At 58.8% G+C, this 14,142-nt stretch overlaps 5 protein-coding genes across 5 annotated transcripts; 2 read left to right on the top strand and 3 right to left on the bottom strand.

Annotated features, from left to right (window-relative positions):
* Positions 1-690: 690 nt before the first annotated feature.
* On the bottom strand, positions 691-2,693 carry BDZ90DRAFT_281728 (5-methylaminomethyl-2-thiouridylate-methyltransferase). The gene is made up of 2 exons (XM_025509395.1): positions 2,426-2,693; positions 691-2,339 (listed from the first exon to the last, which is right to left on the bottom strand). Exons 1-2 carry the CDS (start codon positions 2,601-2,603, stop codon positions 793-795), a joined length of 1,725 nt encoding a protein of 574 aa, XP_025359741.1. The 5' UTR covers positions 2,604-2,693; the 3' UTR covers positions 691-792.
* Positions 2,694-2,780: 87 nt separating this feature from the next.
* BDZ90DRAFT_78767 (hypothetical protein) lies at positions 2,781-5,535 on the top strand. The gene is made up of 6 exons (XM_025509869.1): positions 2,781-3,271; positions 3,363-3,605; positions 3,678-3,921; positions 4,000-4,894; positions 4,971-5,064; positions 5,146-5,535. Exons 1-5 carry the CDS (start codon positions 2,877-2,879, stop codon positions 5,033-5,035), a joined length of 1,842 nt encoding a protein of 613 aa, XP_025359740.1. The 5' UTR covers positions 2,781-2,876; the 3' UTR covers positions 5,036-5,064; positions 5,146-5,535.
* Positions 5,536-7,340: 1,805 nt separating this feature from the next.
* Positions 7,341-8,258, bottom strand: BDZ90DRAFT_210668 (4-hydroxybenzoate polyprenyl transferase; the record flags this gene model as incomplete). Its single annotated transcript, XM_025504078.1, has 2 exons — positions 7,341-7,502; positions 7,587-8,258. Coding segments are annotated over 2 exons (834 nt in total), but the record flags the coding sequence as incomplete, so codon positions are not given.
* Positions 8,259-8,759: 501 nt separating this feature from the next.
* Positions 8,760-12,496, top strand: BDZ90DRAFT_234340 (hypothetical protein). Its single transcript, XM_025506980.1, has 4 exons — positions 8,760-10,120; positions 10,194-10,488; positions 10,571-12,203; positions 12,284-12,496. The coding sequence occupies exons 1-4, from the start codon at positions 8,823-8,825 to the stop codon at positions 12,307-12,309; spliced, it is 3,252 nt and encodes a 1,083-aa protein (XP_025359738.1). The 5' UTR covers positions 8,760-8,822; the 3' UTR covers positions 12,310-12,496.
* On the bottom strand, positions 12,456-14,135 carry BDZ90DRAFT_234339 (hypothetical protein). The gene is made up of 3 exons (XM_025506979.1): positions 13,990-14,135; positions 12,919-13,913; positions 12,456-12,843 (listed from the first exon to the last, which is right to left on the bottom strand). The coding sequence occupies exons 1-3, from the start codon at positions 14,051-14,053 to the stop codon at positions 12,733-12,735; spliced, it is 1,170 nt and encodes a 389-aa protein (XP_025359737.1). The 5' UTR covers positions 14,054-14,135; the 3' UTR covers positions 12,456-12,732.
* Between the last annotated feature and the right edge of the window lie 7 nt (positions 14,136-14,142).

Below are 14,142 nucleotides of genomic sequence, written 5' to 3'. Positions count from 1 at the left end.
CAGTGGAGGTCAGCATGCGCCTTCCAATAGAGCGCAGCGCGGCGGCGGCTTCCCACACGCCTAGAGTGGTGGCGCTCGGTTCAGCTCTACTGCCCGCGGCGCACCAGATCCTGGCCCGCTTGCCTCGCCGTCCTTCGGGCTTGAAACAGACCACCGCGTGACCCCGATGTCATTTCTTCCCAAGGCCGATGAAAAGGGACAGACGTGAGCCGAGGGCCACAGCGTACCCGTGGGCGGGTCGGTCACCAGGGTACGCCATGCCATGCGAAAGAGAGCGCTCGTATCTCTACGAGCACGGCTCGCCGTCTGGCTGATAGCCATGCTCAGGATGACAGCGACGGCGACGGCGACGGCGACTCACTTTTCGTGATCACGGGGATAGCGTGGGTGGACTCCTGTCAGTCATGCATGCCACGCGATGCGGCACTGCGCTTTGCCTGCACCCTTCTTCGGGTCATCAGTCAAGTAGACGACGCCTCCTCAATGGATAGCAACGTCGAGCAGCTCGATATTCACCCTGCAAAGCGACAATTACGGTCTTAAGGCTAAGAAGCGCGCTACTGACGGTCTTTTGAAGAAAAAGGGAACGCAGAAGAACGAGACTCGATGGGTTAGAGAGCCGAGGCAAGCATCGCTGCGATCGAGATGGCGCAGGCACCCTAAAGGCTATTCGGCTTGACAGTGGTTGGGCTCGGTGACTAAAATGGTATTCGATTGAGGACGAGAAGTTGCACGCCGCTAGACAGGCGGTGCCGCGCTAACTGAGCATGATCTGGCGGACACCCCTCTGCTTTAGACGGGAGATTGCCCTTGCAACAGGGTCTTGGCCACCGTCTGCTCCTCCGCATCGCCCACCGACTGCTGCAGCTCTGCAACGGTTTTAACCCCTCCCGCCCCCACCGCTACGGCCTCACCATTCCCATCTCCCGGCCCAGGCACCACAACGCTGCCTAAGCACCTCTGTCCATCGTACAGCGCCAAGGTCTGGCCAGGGCATACGGCCGTAGGTCTCCTCCCGTCAGCGTCTACGTCGAAGGTGATGCGAAGCAGAGGGCCGGACGTTGACATGCGCGAGCGCCGTAGCGAGACGCGACAAGGGACCTCAGGGGAGCGATGACGGAGCTGTGCAAGAAGAGGTACTCCTAGATCTGGCCCTGCGCCTGCCTCAGCCAGCTCGCTTGGCGGTCCACTGGCCGACACCCACTGAAAGCTTGAGGATGGCACCTCAACGTGGACGCACTGTAGTAATGGGTGGTCATTACCTGGTACCACGATTGCCTCGCCCACGCCCACGGCCTCTTCGCTTTCACTAGGCTCAGTGAGCATTCTCACGCGTTTGGCGGCGACGAACCATCGCTGCTTGAGGCCGGGGAGCTTGGCTCGTTGCCCAATGGTGAGAGTGTGGAGACCTTCATGTGTGCCAATGGGTGTAAGCGAGGAGGCACCGTCAGCCGCAGCGAGAATGGGTCCTGGTCGTGTGTAGGGTGTCGACGGCGGGAGGTACCCGCTGAGCCAACCCCCGAATGTAGGCGCCGCCGAGGTGAGAGAGGGATGTACGGCTGCTGACGGAGGGCCGACCAGGGACGACGGGCCACCATCGTCGACCACAGCTGGGACCCGCGTCGCCCTCTTGCCAACAAAGCAGAGTCCCATGCTCTCCTTCTTGGCAGCCGTCGGTAGACCGTACCTTTTTGCCAAGTCGCGCACTTCTGGCTTTGTCAAGCCTGCCAGAGGGAAGAGAGCGCGCGACAGGGCCGTAGAGGGGACGGAGGAGAGGAAGTAAGATTGGTCCTTGCCTCGATGCCTGGCGCGATGTAGTTGTGTCTCTCCTGTCGAGGCGTCGTGAGCCACACGAGCGTAGTGGCCTGTAGCGATCCATGTTTGGGGCGATGCCCTCGAAGCGCCCACCTCCAGCTCTTCTCCTCCCTCTCGACCCTGTTCACTTCCAATCAACCTCCTTACCAACGCCCCAAATTTGATCTCTCGATTGCAGAGAACGTCCGGATTAGGCGTATTTCCTCTCTGCCATACATCCAAGCTGGGCTCAAATACGCTCGCCCAGTACTCCCTCGACAAATCGACAAGTTGAGGCTCCTTCTCCAACTGCAGAGCACGACAAACGTCTTGTACGCTCTCCCACTCTCGCTGCCACTCGCAACCTGCAGCACCGCCGCTGCCCGGCTCGAAGCGGTCTGATTCTTCGAGAGTAGACCAGTTGCGCATGTAGATTGGGAGGAGCGTGAGTGGTCGGAGGGAGCTGGTGGTGTATTGGTCTGAGAGCTTGGTGAGGAGGAGGGCGGTGACTGAGGAGTCGACTCCACCGGACATAGCAAGGAAGACTGGGAGGCGAAGACGTCAGGAGAGTAAGTTAGACAGACCGTAGAAAGAACGTGTAGTGGTCGTGTAGGTTATCGCAAGGACTCACCTTTGTCACCTGGCTTTGGCAGAGGACGCCAATCTGGCAATGTATGCTGGTGGCGGGGTCCGCATGGCGAGATGATGGCAGGCTGACGAGCAGCCTTTGTGACCAAGCCACCAAGCCTTGGCCTCAATGCCATTCTGAAGGCCATAGCGAGGGTCGCGGGTGACGAAATGGAGGGCATAGCGTTGCCGACATCATGTTGCAGTCATGGCCGATGCACTGAGTGATGAGGATCTGCCGACGTAGAGAAGACTCGACAAAAATGTCAAGGTCGAGAGGTGCAGCGGAAAGAGCTTTGTCTCTTGCCGCTGGTCTGAGCTCCAAGTCTTGGATCAAGTCGCTCTCGCGCTCTGTCCGCCCAACGTCGAGCTCAAATCCTTCACATCTCCGTATCCTCTGAATCCTCGCCCTTGTCAGCCAGTCTGCCACCCACTTTGTCACCTTGCAGACGACTATGGCAGATAAGGATGTAGACCCCTTTGCCCACCTCGAAGGGGCTTCGTCTTTCAGTGGCGTGGCTCCGTCATCACAGGCGGCCCCTTCGTCCGAGTACTCGTACGCCGAGTCGTCGGCCACTACGTCGACTACTACGGGTGCAGCTGGAGGCAATTCCGCCAAGAATGGCAGCAAGCCTCATGCTCACGCTCATCACCATCATCAGAAGGCGGATCTTGACCTCGATCTCGCCGCACTGGATGACCTCTCCCTGGATCAGCGCAATGGCAATGGACAACTGGTGCATCGCGATGATGACGAGGAAGAGATGGACGAGCTGCCAGAACATGCCTGCGCTTACTGTGGTGTGCACAACACGAGCTGTGTAGTCAAGTGCATGGGATGCAACAAGTGGTGAGTACGAGCAGCAGCAACGCCTCTACCTCATCACACGACACTCTACTCATTCGCTGATCCCCACTCTTGTCTCACTTCGGCTGTCCAGGTTCTGCAACTCCCGCTCCCTCCTCTCATCCTCACACATCGTCCTTCACCTCGTACGCTCTCGTCACAAGGAGGTCACTCTGCACGCGGAGTCCCCCTTGGGAGAGACGACGCCTGAATGCTACAACTGCGGGGCCAAGAATGTCTTCCTTTTGGGATTCATTCCTGCAAAGGGCGAGAGCGTCGTGGTTTTGCTCTGTCGTCAGCCTTGTGCTGCTCTGCCTACGTCCAAAGATATGGTCTGGTGAGTGCGGCTCTCCCTCTGATCGGCGCTAGGTCATTGCTATCGCTTACGCCCTCTCCTTCGCTTCTTCAGGGACACGAGTCTTTGGTCTCCCCTCATCGCCGATCGCTCCTTCCTGTCGTGGCTGGTCAAGGTCCCCACAGAAGCTGAACAGCTGCGAGCTCGTCAGATCTCGTATCACCAGATCAATCGCCTCGAGGAGCTGTGGAAGGAAGGCAAGGCAAAGGCGACGCTCGAGGACCTCGATCGCCCCGACAACAATGACGAGGAGCCAGCCGGCATCTTGCTCCGATACGAGGATGCCTACCAGTACCAGGTGAGCCAGCATTCATGGTCGAAAGACTGTGGTGACTAGCGATCACTGATCACTTGCCATCCGTCTCCGCGTCTGCAGAACATCTTTGGCCCCCTCGTCAAGATCGAGGCCGACTACGACTGCAAAGTCAAAGAGAGCCAAACGCAGCACAATCTCGTCGTGCGCTGGGATCAAGGTCTCAATATGAAAAAGATCGCCTGGTGCACACTTCCTGGTCTCGAAAGCGGCGAGGTTCGTCTAGCAGTAGGCGACGAGCTCAAGCTGCGCTACGAGGGAGAGCTGGCTCCACGCTGGGAGGGACAGGGCCATGTCATCAAGATCCCCAACAACGTCTCGGACGAAGTGGCCATCGAGCTGCGACGCAACGATGGGGTGCCCGAGCATTGCACGCACAATTTTGCGGCCGACTTTGTTTGGAAGTCCACCTCCTTTGACCGTATGCAGTCGGCCATGAAGACATTCGCTGTGGACGAGCAGAGTGTAAGTGGCTTCATCTACCACAAGCTGCTGGGCCACGATGTCGAGCCCACCTCGCTCCGCACGTCTATGCCCAAGCGCTTCTCCGCTCCAGGGCTGCCAGAGCTCAATCACAGCCAAGTCAGCGCCGTCAAGTCTGTTCTGCAGAAGCCCCTCAGCCTCATCCAAGGGCCACCAGGAACGGGCAAGACGGTCACGTCTGCCACAATCGTCTATCAGCTGAGCAAGATGAACCCAGGTCCTGTCCTCGTCTGCGCCCCCTCGAACGTCGCCGTCGACCAGCTCACCGAGAAGATCCACGCCACTGGCCTCAAGGTCGTCCGCCTTACAGCCAAATCTCGGGAAGCTTTGGGGAGCAGCGTCGACTTCCTGACCCTCCACGAGCAAGTAGCGAACAACGACCACCATACTGAGCTGCAGAAGTTGATCCAGCTCAAGAACGAGCAAGGAGAGCTGAGCAGCAACGACGAGCGCAAGTACAAGGCGCTGGCTAGGAGCTGCGAGAGGGAAATTCTGGACACGGCTGATGTCATTTGTGCGACTTGCGTGGGATGCGGAGACCCGAGGTTGAGCAAGCTCAAGTTCAGGACCGTGCTTGTTGATGAGGCTACGCAGGCTGCTGAGCCTGAGTGTATGATCCCGTTGGTGCTGGGCTGCAAGCAGGTCGTGAGTGCGCGGCGCCTGATCGACAAGAGCAAGCTACTGTAACGATATTGACCTCCCTCCTTTTACCCCGCTCCGCCTCAGGTCTTTGTCGGTGACCACCTCCAGCTCGGCCCAGTCATCATGAACAAGAAGGCAGCACGCGCCGGCCTAACACAATCCCTCTTCGAGCGCCTCATCGTCTTAGGCAACAAGCCTAATCGCCTGGAAGTGCAGTACCGCATGCACCCGTGCCTCTCCGAGTTTCCCTCATACATGTTCTACGAAGGCACCCTTCAGAACGGCGTGACCGCTCCCGAGCGTCTGCGCAAGTCGGTCGACTTTCCCTGGCCCGTTCCTACACTGCCCATGTTCTTCTTCCAGAATCTAGGACAGGAGGAGATCAGTAGCTCGGGCACGAGTTTCTTGAATAGGACAGAGGCCAGCAACGTGGAGAAGATTGTTACGAGCTTCTTCAAGGCGGGGGTCACGCCCGGGCAGATCGGAGTGGTCACGCCGTACGAGGGGCAGCGTTCCTTCATTGTCAACCACATGCAGTTGCACGGCAAGTTGAGGAAAGAGTTTTACAAGGAGGTAGAGGTTGCAAGTGTCGATGCGTTCCAGGGACGAGAAAAGGTGCGCAGTGGGCAGCAGAGAGATTGCCTGTGACTCATACTGACTGCTGCTCCTTCTCGCCATCGCAGGACTACATCATCCTCTCCTGCGTCCGCTCGAACGATCACCAAGGCATCGGATTCCTTTCTGACCCTCGACGTTTGAACGTAGCCCTCACCCGTGCCAAGTACGGTCTCGTCATCCTCGGCAATCCCAAGGTTCTCTCTAAGCACCCGCTCTGGCACTATCTCCTCATGCACTACAAGGAGAAATCTCTGCTTGTCGAGGGGGTCCTCACCAATCTGCAGCCATCGATGATTCAGTTCAGCAAGCCGCGCAGACCGCTACAGAAGCCTGGGGATCTCAATGCTCGGCACAGATATGGTGACGTACCTGATCCGAACGGCGTAGCACGCGGGACGACTGGAGGAGCAAGCAAGAGCGGCATCACGGCCAGCGGTCCAGGAGCAGGCGCTCTCCGCGCTCATGACCCCATGTCCTACATCCCTCTGGATGCGGCCTCCGTGGCCAGCTTCAACACCCAGGCCATGTACCCTTCAGCACATCTCCCACCTTTTGCCACCTCACCGAGCATCGGTGGCCCGCCATCTATCTCGTCCTCTGCGGCCCCTTCTTCCACCAGCAAAGCCAACGGCGTGTCCACCCCGCGCTACGCCGGCTCTGTCATTAGTCAAGCCGCTCCTCCTTCCACAGTTGGCGACACCGACTCGTCATCCGTCGTATCGTACAATCAGCACGACCGTCTGCGACGCCGTTTGAGCATGGCGGGTAGTGAGGCTAGTGGGATTACGGCTTCGAGCTCGGGACTGGCCAGTCTGGAAGGGTACAAGACTCAACCGTCTATGGGGGGTGAGGGAGATGATGGGGATGATGATACGAGGAGCAGTTATTCGGCGGCTATCAGTCAGAGCTCCTTCACGACTTTCTGAGGCACGTATCATTCTTTGGACATCGCTGCCAAAGCTACCTCCAGCTGGTCGACCTCAACGTCTCAACCTCCTCTCTTCTGCCGCTCGTGGCATCCTCGTGGACTTCGGGTTGGAACGCCCAGCTTGCCAGCCAGACGTCTTAGTGAGCACGAGGTGCGCGGCCCTCGAGCTGTGCTACCGCGCTGCTTAAGCCTCGTCGCCTCTGGTATGCCTGGCCAAAGCGGGAATCTTCACTACCCCGTGCCTCTCGTCTTCATTCGGAGAGACCTGCCTAGCGCGTCCAACACCGTCCTGGCTGTGACACTAGGCAAGCTCAACAGGCTTGCTACTTGTCATCTCTCCAAGCTTGTCAGGCTCAGCTCCTCGCTGCTCGGACAGCTGCACAGACTCGGGGGCGAGAGCACTTCTTGCCTCCGTCTGTCTCCATGTTGAGAGTCGTGAACCGGCCATCCGTCGTGAGCCTTTCGGGCTGAGCACGGTGACTTCATCTCATTCTTTCCATAACCTTTTTCCCCTCCTTCTGTCATTTCCCAAACTTCGAACAAGTCGATGCACGATGCCTGCAATCGACGCCTCTCTCTCACTTCGTCTCTCTGGCCCTGCGTGACTTGCAGTGACGCTTTCTCGTTCCTTCAGCCTGCGCCTGCCTCCGTAATCGTCCCCAACAATCTCGCAAGCATATCACCTCGCTCGGATTCTTACCTATCCTAGTATCCATCCACCGCCGCCCGCAGCAATCAAGTAATCTCCCATCAAGCCTGCCCAGACCATAGCTCCCAACCACGCATTGCTCACAAACTTCTTCCAGCAATCGGCTCGATTGTCTAGATCTGTCGTACCAATCTGCCACGCGAGGTGAGCAGCCACGGGGACGAGGGAGGCGAGGAAGCAAGGGTGCTGAGAGAGGAGGAGGGAGAGCATCCCCGAGTTCGAGGCTGCGGCTGCCGTTGCGGTTGCGGTGGAGGCAGAAGCGGCCGCCACTCCTTTTGTGGCCAATGCAAGAAATCCTACCGAGAAGCCCGTAAGGATCGGTCGCGTCTTCTCGGCGAACAGTAGTGCAGTGCTTTTCACACCTGCCACTATATCGTCCACCTTGTCCTGATGCGCATACACCGAGTCATACACAATCGTCCAGCAGACCGCGCCCGCATAGAGGGGCAGGACGGCCTCCCACACAGGCGGAGGTGAGAGGGCTGCCCATCCCAGGAGTGCTCCCCAGTTGAATGCAAGACCGAGCACGAGCTGCGGCCAATGGGTTATGCGCTTCATGAGCGGGTAGACGATTACGAGGCTGAGTGAGGAGGCGCCTAGGAGAATGGAGTAATTGTTGAGCTGGAGGAGGACGCCAAGGCCGGCGCTGAGCTGCAGTCCTAGGAAGCTCCAGGCTTGAAGCATCGTGATCTGCTTTGCCGCTAGCGGCCGTGTCTTTGTTCGTTCGACTTGGGCGTCGAGTCTTGAATCCCACATATCGTTTATGGTGCACCCGGCGCCGCGCATGACGAATGCTCCTGTTGCGAAGAGGGCTAGATTGTAGGCTAGTGAGGGGAGTGGTAAGGCTGTATGTTGTGCTGCGAGTGTGAGAGACCATGCACAGGGCCAGAAGAGGAGGAATGAGCCTATTGGCTTGTCCAGGCGGGAGAGGGAGAGATACGGGTGATACCAAGGAATGGCAGGCGCGGGCGTTTGGGCTCTCTCTGATTGCGATGACGCTCGGCTGGCCGGCGTCGATCGTGATGTCGATAGAGGGGCGAGATGCTGCTGCGGCCACAATATTGACGCGGGCCAGTCTTGCCGCCTCGCAGCCTTGATCCTCGTTGTCACAGGCTGCGAATTGAGGTGAAGCACTCGTAGATGTGCTGAGCTGCTGGTCCCTCGTAGCGCCGATGATGATGACGACGACGACGCGCCATTGACGGGCAGAGGAAGCTTTCTACATCCACATCGCAATAGTGGCGGAAGCATCATGCCAGACGACTTTTAGCTTGAGGCGTTGCCGGTGCCGGTACGAAGCGTTTGATGCGAAGGTAATGAACAAGGGCGGACTGGACAGACTCGCAAGGCGGACTGGCATGACGGACTGAGACCAATCGAGCCACGTGGTTTTGGGATGAAGTGTTGGTCTCCGCGAGGCCAGGCGGCATTCAACGAGGCTATCTTGCCACTCGCCCTCTTCACCGCTAGCACCAAGGGGCAGCTTTGCCTTTGGACCATTTCAGCATGTCTCCATCGACCTCACCTGTTGAGGGTCCACATGGTGACAGCGAGGTAGCCGAAAGCGCTACCTCTACGTCTCCTCCCAAGGACACCGCATCAACAGAGCCTACTCAAGCCGCCAACAACGAGACAGACGAGTCTGTGTCACCCGCGCCAGACGGCCACGATGGACCATCAGAGAGCACGAGCAAGCAATCAGAGCCAGAGCACGCAGCTGACAGCGCTGTCGAAGAAGAAGCATCAGCGGGTGCGAGCCTAGTACAGCCAGATGCGCCTCAGTTCAGTCATCACGAGCACCTCGACACCTCGCAACCAGCCGGCAGTGCCTCAACGACAGTCGCTACTGATGGCGACGAAAAGGGGGCAGCAGCTTCATCTCAACACACTGAGCTGTCTGTTGCTGCTGCTGCTGCTGCTGCTGCTGAGTCCTCGACATCCTCCAAAACACCGGTGGCCGTGGTCCCGCCAGTTCAGCCGATGGATGATTTGACCCACACTCTCAGCACAACGCACATCGGCGCATCTGAAGAAGCTGAAGAAGCTACAGCGCACGACAACCCTGCCGCTTCTGAAGCAGCAGCCGCGTCGTCGGCCGACATAGGCCTGTCATCCTCTCCACCTGAACCGGAGGAGAAGCCCTCTACGCCTACCGCGAGCATGCCCAGTGTGGATGACCCCCCGGCATCAAGCTCCCTGGCACCAACAAAAGCGGCAAGCGCAGCTCTCTCACCACCCCTTCCGTCCAAGAAACAGTCGCTCCCCCCTCCACCGCTCCCAGGCAAAGCAGAGACTGCGCACGAGGCGTCCCAGGATGAGAAGGAGGCAGTCGCGCGAGCCTTTGGCGTGAGCAACACTCCGCCCGCCGTGCCCGGCACCCCTGATACGGCTGCTCAAACGGCACCACCAGAACCCTCCTCCGGTGCTCACCACAAGCTCGCATCCCCCACCACCCCGCACACTCCTTCCTCAGCAAGCAGCAGCCACCCCGGCAAGTCGCCCGGCATTCGCATCGGCAAGGGTCCACCTCCAACTACTCTTCCAGCAGAAGAAGCCCCATTCGATTTCAATCGCTTCCTCGAGCAGATGAAGGATCCCTCTGCACGCGGCGTGGGGGAGTACGTGCGATCCTTCATAAAGGGCTTCGCGAAGAAGCCTTACCGTACTTCTGATCAGATCAAACTGATCTTCGACTTTCTCGACTTTATTGGAGCGAGGATGAGGGGATGTCAGGTGTGGGCGAATCTGGACGAGGGGGAATTTGAAAATGCGAGGGAGGCAATGGAGAAGTTGGTGATGAACAGGTGAGTGTGAGCTGAGGAAACAAGCTTGAATCTCCTCTCTGACCGGCCCTCTCCGACCTTGACGCAAACTCAGACTCTACTCCTTCACCTTCACCCCCGCCGTAGCCAAAGAAGGACGCTGGTCCCCACAGACTGACGACCTAGAGCGGGATCGTGTCCTGCGGGAGCGCATTGAGCTCTTTGGCTGGCTACAAGAGGAACACCTCGACGTACCCAAGGGCGACCACTCGCGAGGCTTTGTCGACTTTGCAATTCAGGAGCTGCTCAAGATCAACCATTACAAGGCGCCGAGGGATAAACTGATTTGCATCTTGAACTGCTGCAAGGTCATCTTTGGGTTGATCAGGCATTTGGGAAGTGACGAGAATGTGAGTCCGCGAGGAAGACGAGGACGACGAGGGCTGTCCTCGCAAGGAAAAGCTGAATCAGTCCTCTTTCCCGCACACGCAGGCCGACACGTTCGTCCCCGTCCTCATTTTCGTCGTCCTCAAAGCCAACCCCGAGCACCTGATCAGCAACGTAGAGTACATCGGCCGGTTCCGTAACCCGGACAAGCTCTCGAGCGAGAGTGGCTACTACCTCTCCAGCTTGATGGGCGCGACAGCCTTCATAGAGACGATGGACTACTCGAGTCTGTCCAATATCACGCAAGAGGAGTTCGAGAAAAGGGTGGAGGAGGCGGTCCAGGTGGTTGGAAAGAGGAAGGCGGCTGCGGGAGGGGTGTCGGCAGCAGTGCCATCGAGCGGCGCGAGCACGCTGGCTCCTCCTCAACATCGTCGCACTGTAAGCGCCTCCGACCCTCACGCTCCCCTTGGGCAAGGGGAAGAAGCCGCCTCGTACCTCCCAGCTGGGCAAACCTCTCCACCCGCACTCACCTTTGCAGACGACACCAAGGCCTTCTTCCAGCGAACGGGAGAGGCGGCTCGTGTTGGCATTACTAACAGCCTGGGCAAGCCCATTGGGGCTTTGGGCAAGCTGCTCGGCGAAGGGCTGGATGGCATCAGGACGCCTGGGTCTGGTGGGCCGGGTAGTAGTGTGGGTGCCAGCCCGGCGAGGGTTGAGAGCCCAGCGGGGGAGAAGCAACAGCAGATCCAGCAACAACAGCAGGAGAGCGCACCGCGCGGCATGTGGGGTGGCTTGTTTGGCCAGCTTGACGAAGCAGGAGGCAGCGGTGCTCCCCCACCTCAGACGCCCGCTCATGCCCAGCAGAGGCAGGGTCCTTTCTCCTCGCTCATGCGCGTCGGAGGCGGTGGCGGACAACCAACAGACTCAGCTCCCTCCAGCGGCTCCAATCACCCACCCCAGCGTCGCATCGGGGAAACCCCTTACGCCCCTCCGAGGCAGAGACCAGCTCAGATCTTGACTCATGGTGTCCAAGGGCAAGGAGGCAGGCCAGCCGCATCGAGGCAAGACTCGCTCGACCCCTTCAATTCACCGGATCCTGCCACCACGACCACCCCCGGGATGGGGCCTGGCAAGGGCGGCGCTGCAGCGGACGGTAGATTCCCTGGGCAGCGTAGCCAGCTGCAGAGCCGCGGAGCAAGAGGGGATACCTATGACCTAGATGAGTATGATGAGGACGATGAAGATGGCGGGCGCGGTGGGCGTGGGAGCATTGGTACGCCAAGCGACGTAGATACGGATGACGAGGACGGACAGCAGAGGCGTGCGACGACAAGGAGCAGACTGCCAGACTTTGGTGCTTTTGTGCCTTCATTCCTTTCGCAGGGAGCCACAGCGCCTGGTGTCGACCAGCAACAGCGTCAACAACACCAGTACCTGCAACGTGGCCCGAATCGTGGCCGTTCTGCCTTCCCTTCCTCCTCGGCCGGCGGGCCCATCTCCTCAGACCCACACGGCGACGACGGCATGGATACGATCGACTCATCCCTCGTGCCCGTGAGCGATGAGCCCGAGCAAGAGCAGGACATGTCTGCCCTCTCCGCCGAGGTGGAGCGTCGACATCGTGAGCAGGTGGAGGCGAGTGTCGAGACGCTCAAGAGCGTCTTTCCCCAGGTGGACGATGAGGTTAGACGAGCTGTGTTGGAGGAGTGTGGTGGGGATGTTGGAACAGCTATTGATCGTGAGTACAGCGGGAATGGCACGAAAGGATCAGATGGAGAAGGGTGCTGACCGTAGTAACTCCCTCACTTATGTGTGCAGGCTTGCTCGAGATGCAAGACGACTAGGCGCCTCATCGACTACAGTACATCGGGCCTTGGTCAGCTCCCTCTCACGGGCTGCATTCGCCCTCCTCCATAGACGTAGACCATCGCCTCTTCCTGTTCTTGCTCCCTACTCTCCTATGCGGGACCAAGATCTCTTCGCCCCACGCCTTCTCTCTCAATCAATGTGCTCCTTCTACAGCGTATTGATGCGATTGTGTGTGAGCAGAAGACGGTACAGAGGTGAACGTGATTCGCTATAAAGTAGAATGAGGATGAGTGGCAGATGTTCTGCCGATGGCAGAGCAAGGCATAGCGCGGCCGTATGCTGGGTATATCGTATCGTGACTTGACTGAGGCAATGTTGAGAAGGAGCTCGGAGTGTTGCAATGACTCGATTTGCCCCTTGAGGGTGGCTGAGGCTGCAAAGTAGGGGCGCTGTCGCGCTTACGGCCGCTCTACGACCAGGTAGGCGGCCACCGACTTGATATCGCCGCCGTCGTCCTCGAACTCGATCTGGTACTTGGCCTCGAGCAGATCAGCCGCTCTCTTCTCCCTCTGCGCGTGGAAGGAAGGGTTTTCTATCAGCCCTCTGCTCGCTTCCCTATACCGGTAGTAGTCACGCGTACTCACCTGCTTCCTCCCCACGCTCTCCAACCTCGGTCCCCCACCTTTAACCACAGCTCGATAGAAACAGCTCGTATCCGGGTAGAGAGCCATCACCTCCGTCCCCACTGCGTAGTCTCGCTCAGGTAGAGTAGCCACACTCTCCGGCAGAGGTACCAGTGCCTTCAAGGTCGTATTGAAAGTCGGCGCCACATGCGTAACATCATCGATCTCCACATCCTGCACCACGTAGCGATTCTTATCGTTATGGATACACTCCAGAATGATGGCCAGGATCCAAGTGTCTGAGTCGTCCTCAGGAGCAGCGAGGGCTGCCGCTGCGGATCCACCGGCGGATTTCGAGCTTTTCGAGGGCTGGTGGAAGGCGACTTTTCGGCCTTTGGCGAGGGGGAGTTGTGAGAAGAGGGCTTCACGACGCGCACGGGCTGGATCGACGCTGGTGTGCGTTGAAGGGCCAGTCCCATCCCGTGAGGAGATTGTGCTTCTGCGTGCTGCCGCCGCAGGTCGTTCTGTTTTGACGCTGCCTGACGATGAGGGCGTCCCGGACGAGGCGACGCCCGGTCCTGCTGCAGCGCGTCGTGATGGCGTGGCCTCGTACGACGAGGACGCGGCGGTGGTGTCGTTGGAGCGGCTTTGTGGTGAAGAGCCCCGGCCCCCAGTGACAGGTGAAGGGCTCAACTCTTCGCCTCTCCTCTTCTTGCGTTTGACCCCGCCAGCAGCGCCATTCTCCGCCGACTCGTTCTCGCTGCTCGACCGCAAGGCAGTGAGGATGCCCAGACTCTCAATCGCCCCCTCTGTCGCATTGAGCTCCTCGCTCGTAGACTGCTTGAGCTTGAGCAGGATCGAGGCTAACGCTTGGCGCTCAGCGTCCGCAGCTGAATCATCTGTGGACGCGAGGGCTGCCTTGCGCTTTTCTGACTCTTCTTGCTGATGACGATACGTGCTATGCGCCTTCTCCAGGACTTTCATTTGAGAGCGGACTTGCTGCCAGAGTTGGGATTCTTCAGACGTCAGAGAGGTGCGAGGGTGAGCGAACGAAGAAGTGGACGACGCGTACAAGCGTGAATGTATGCTCACCTTCTGACGACGTGCTGCCGAACGCTGCGGAGCGGTCCTTCCTGATTCCTCTGGATGAGGACATATGAGCTCGATGAAACGAAGTGTCGCTTTCGAAAGGGAGGATGGTGTAAGAGCGAATGCAAGGTTATGTAGGAAGCTGCGAGGAGTCAA

The sequence above is a fragment of the Jaminaea rosea genome (genome assembly GCF_003144245.1).
Source record: "Jaminaea rosea strain MCA 5214 unplaced genomic scaffold BDZ90scaffold_16, whole genome shotgun sequence".
Classification (NCBI taxonomy): Eukaryota; Fungi; Basidiomycota; class Exobasidiomycetes; order Microstromatales; genus Jaminaea; species Jaminaea rosea.
The sequence above is the reverse complement of the archived record's forward strand: the minus strand, read 5'-3'. Positions and strand labels throughout refer to the sequence as shown.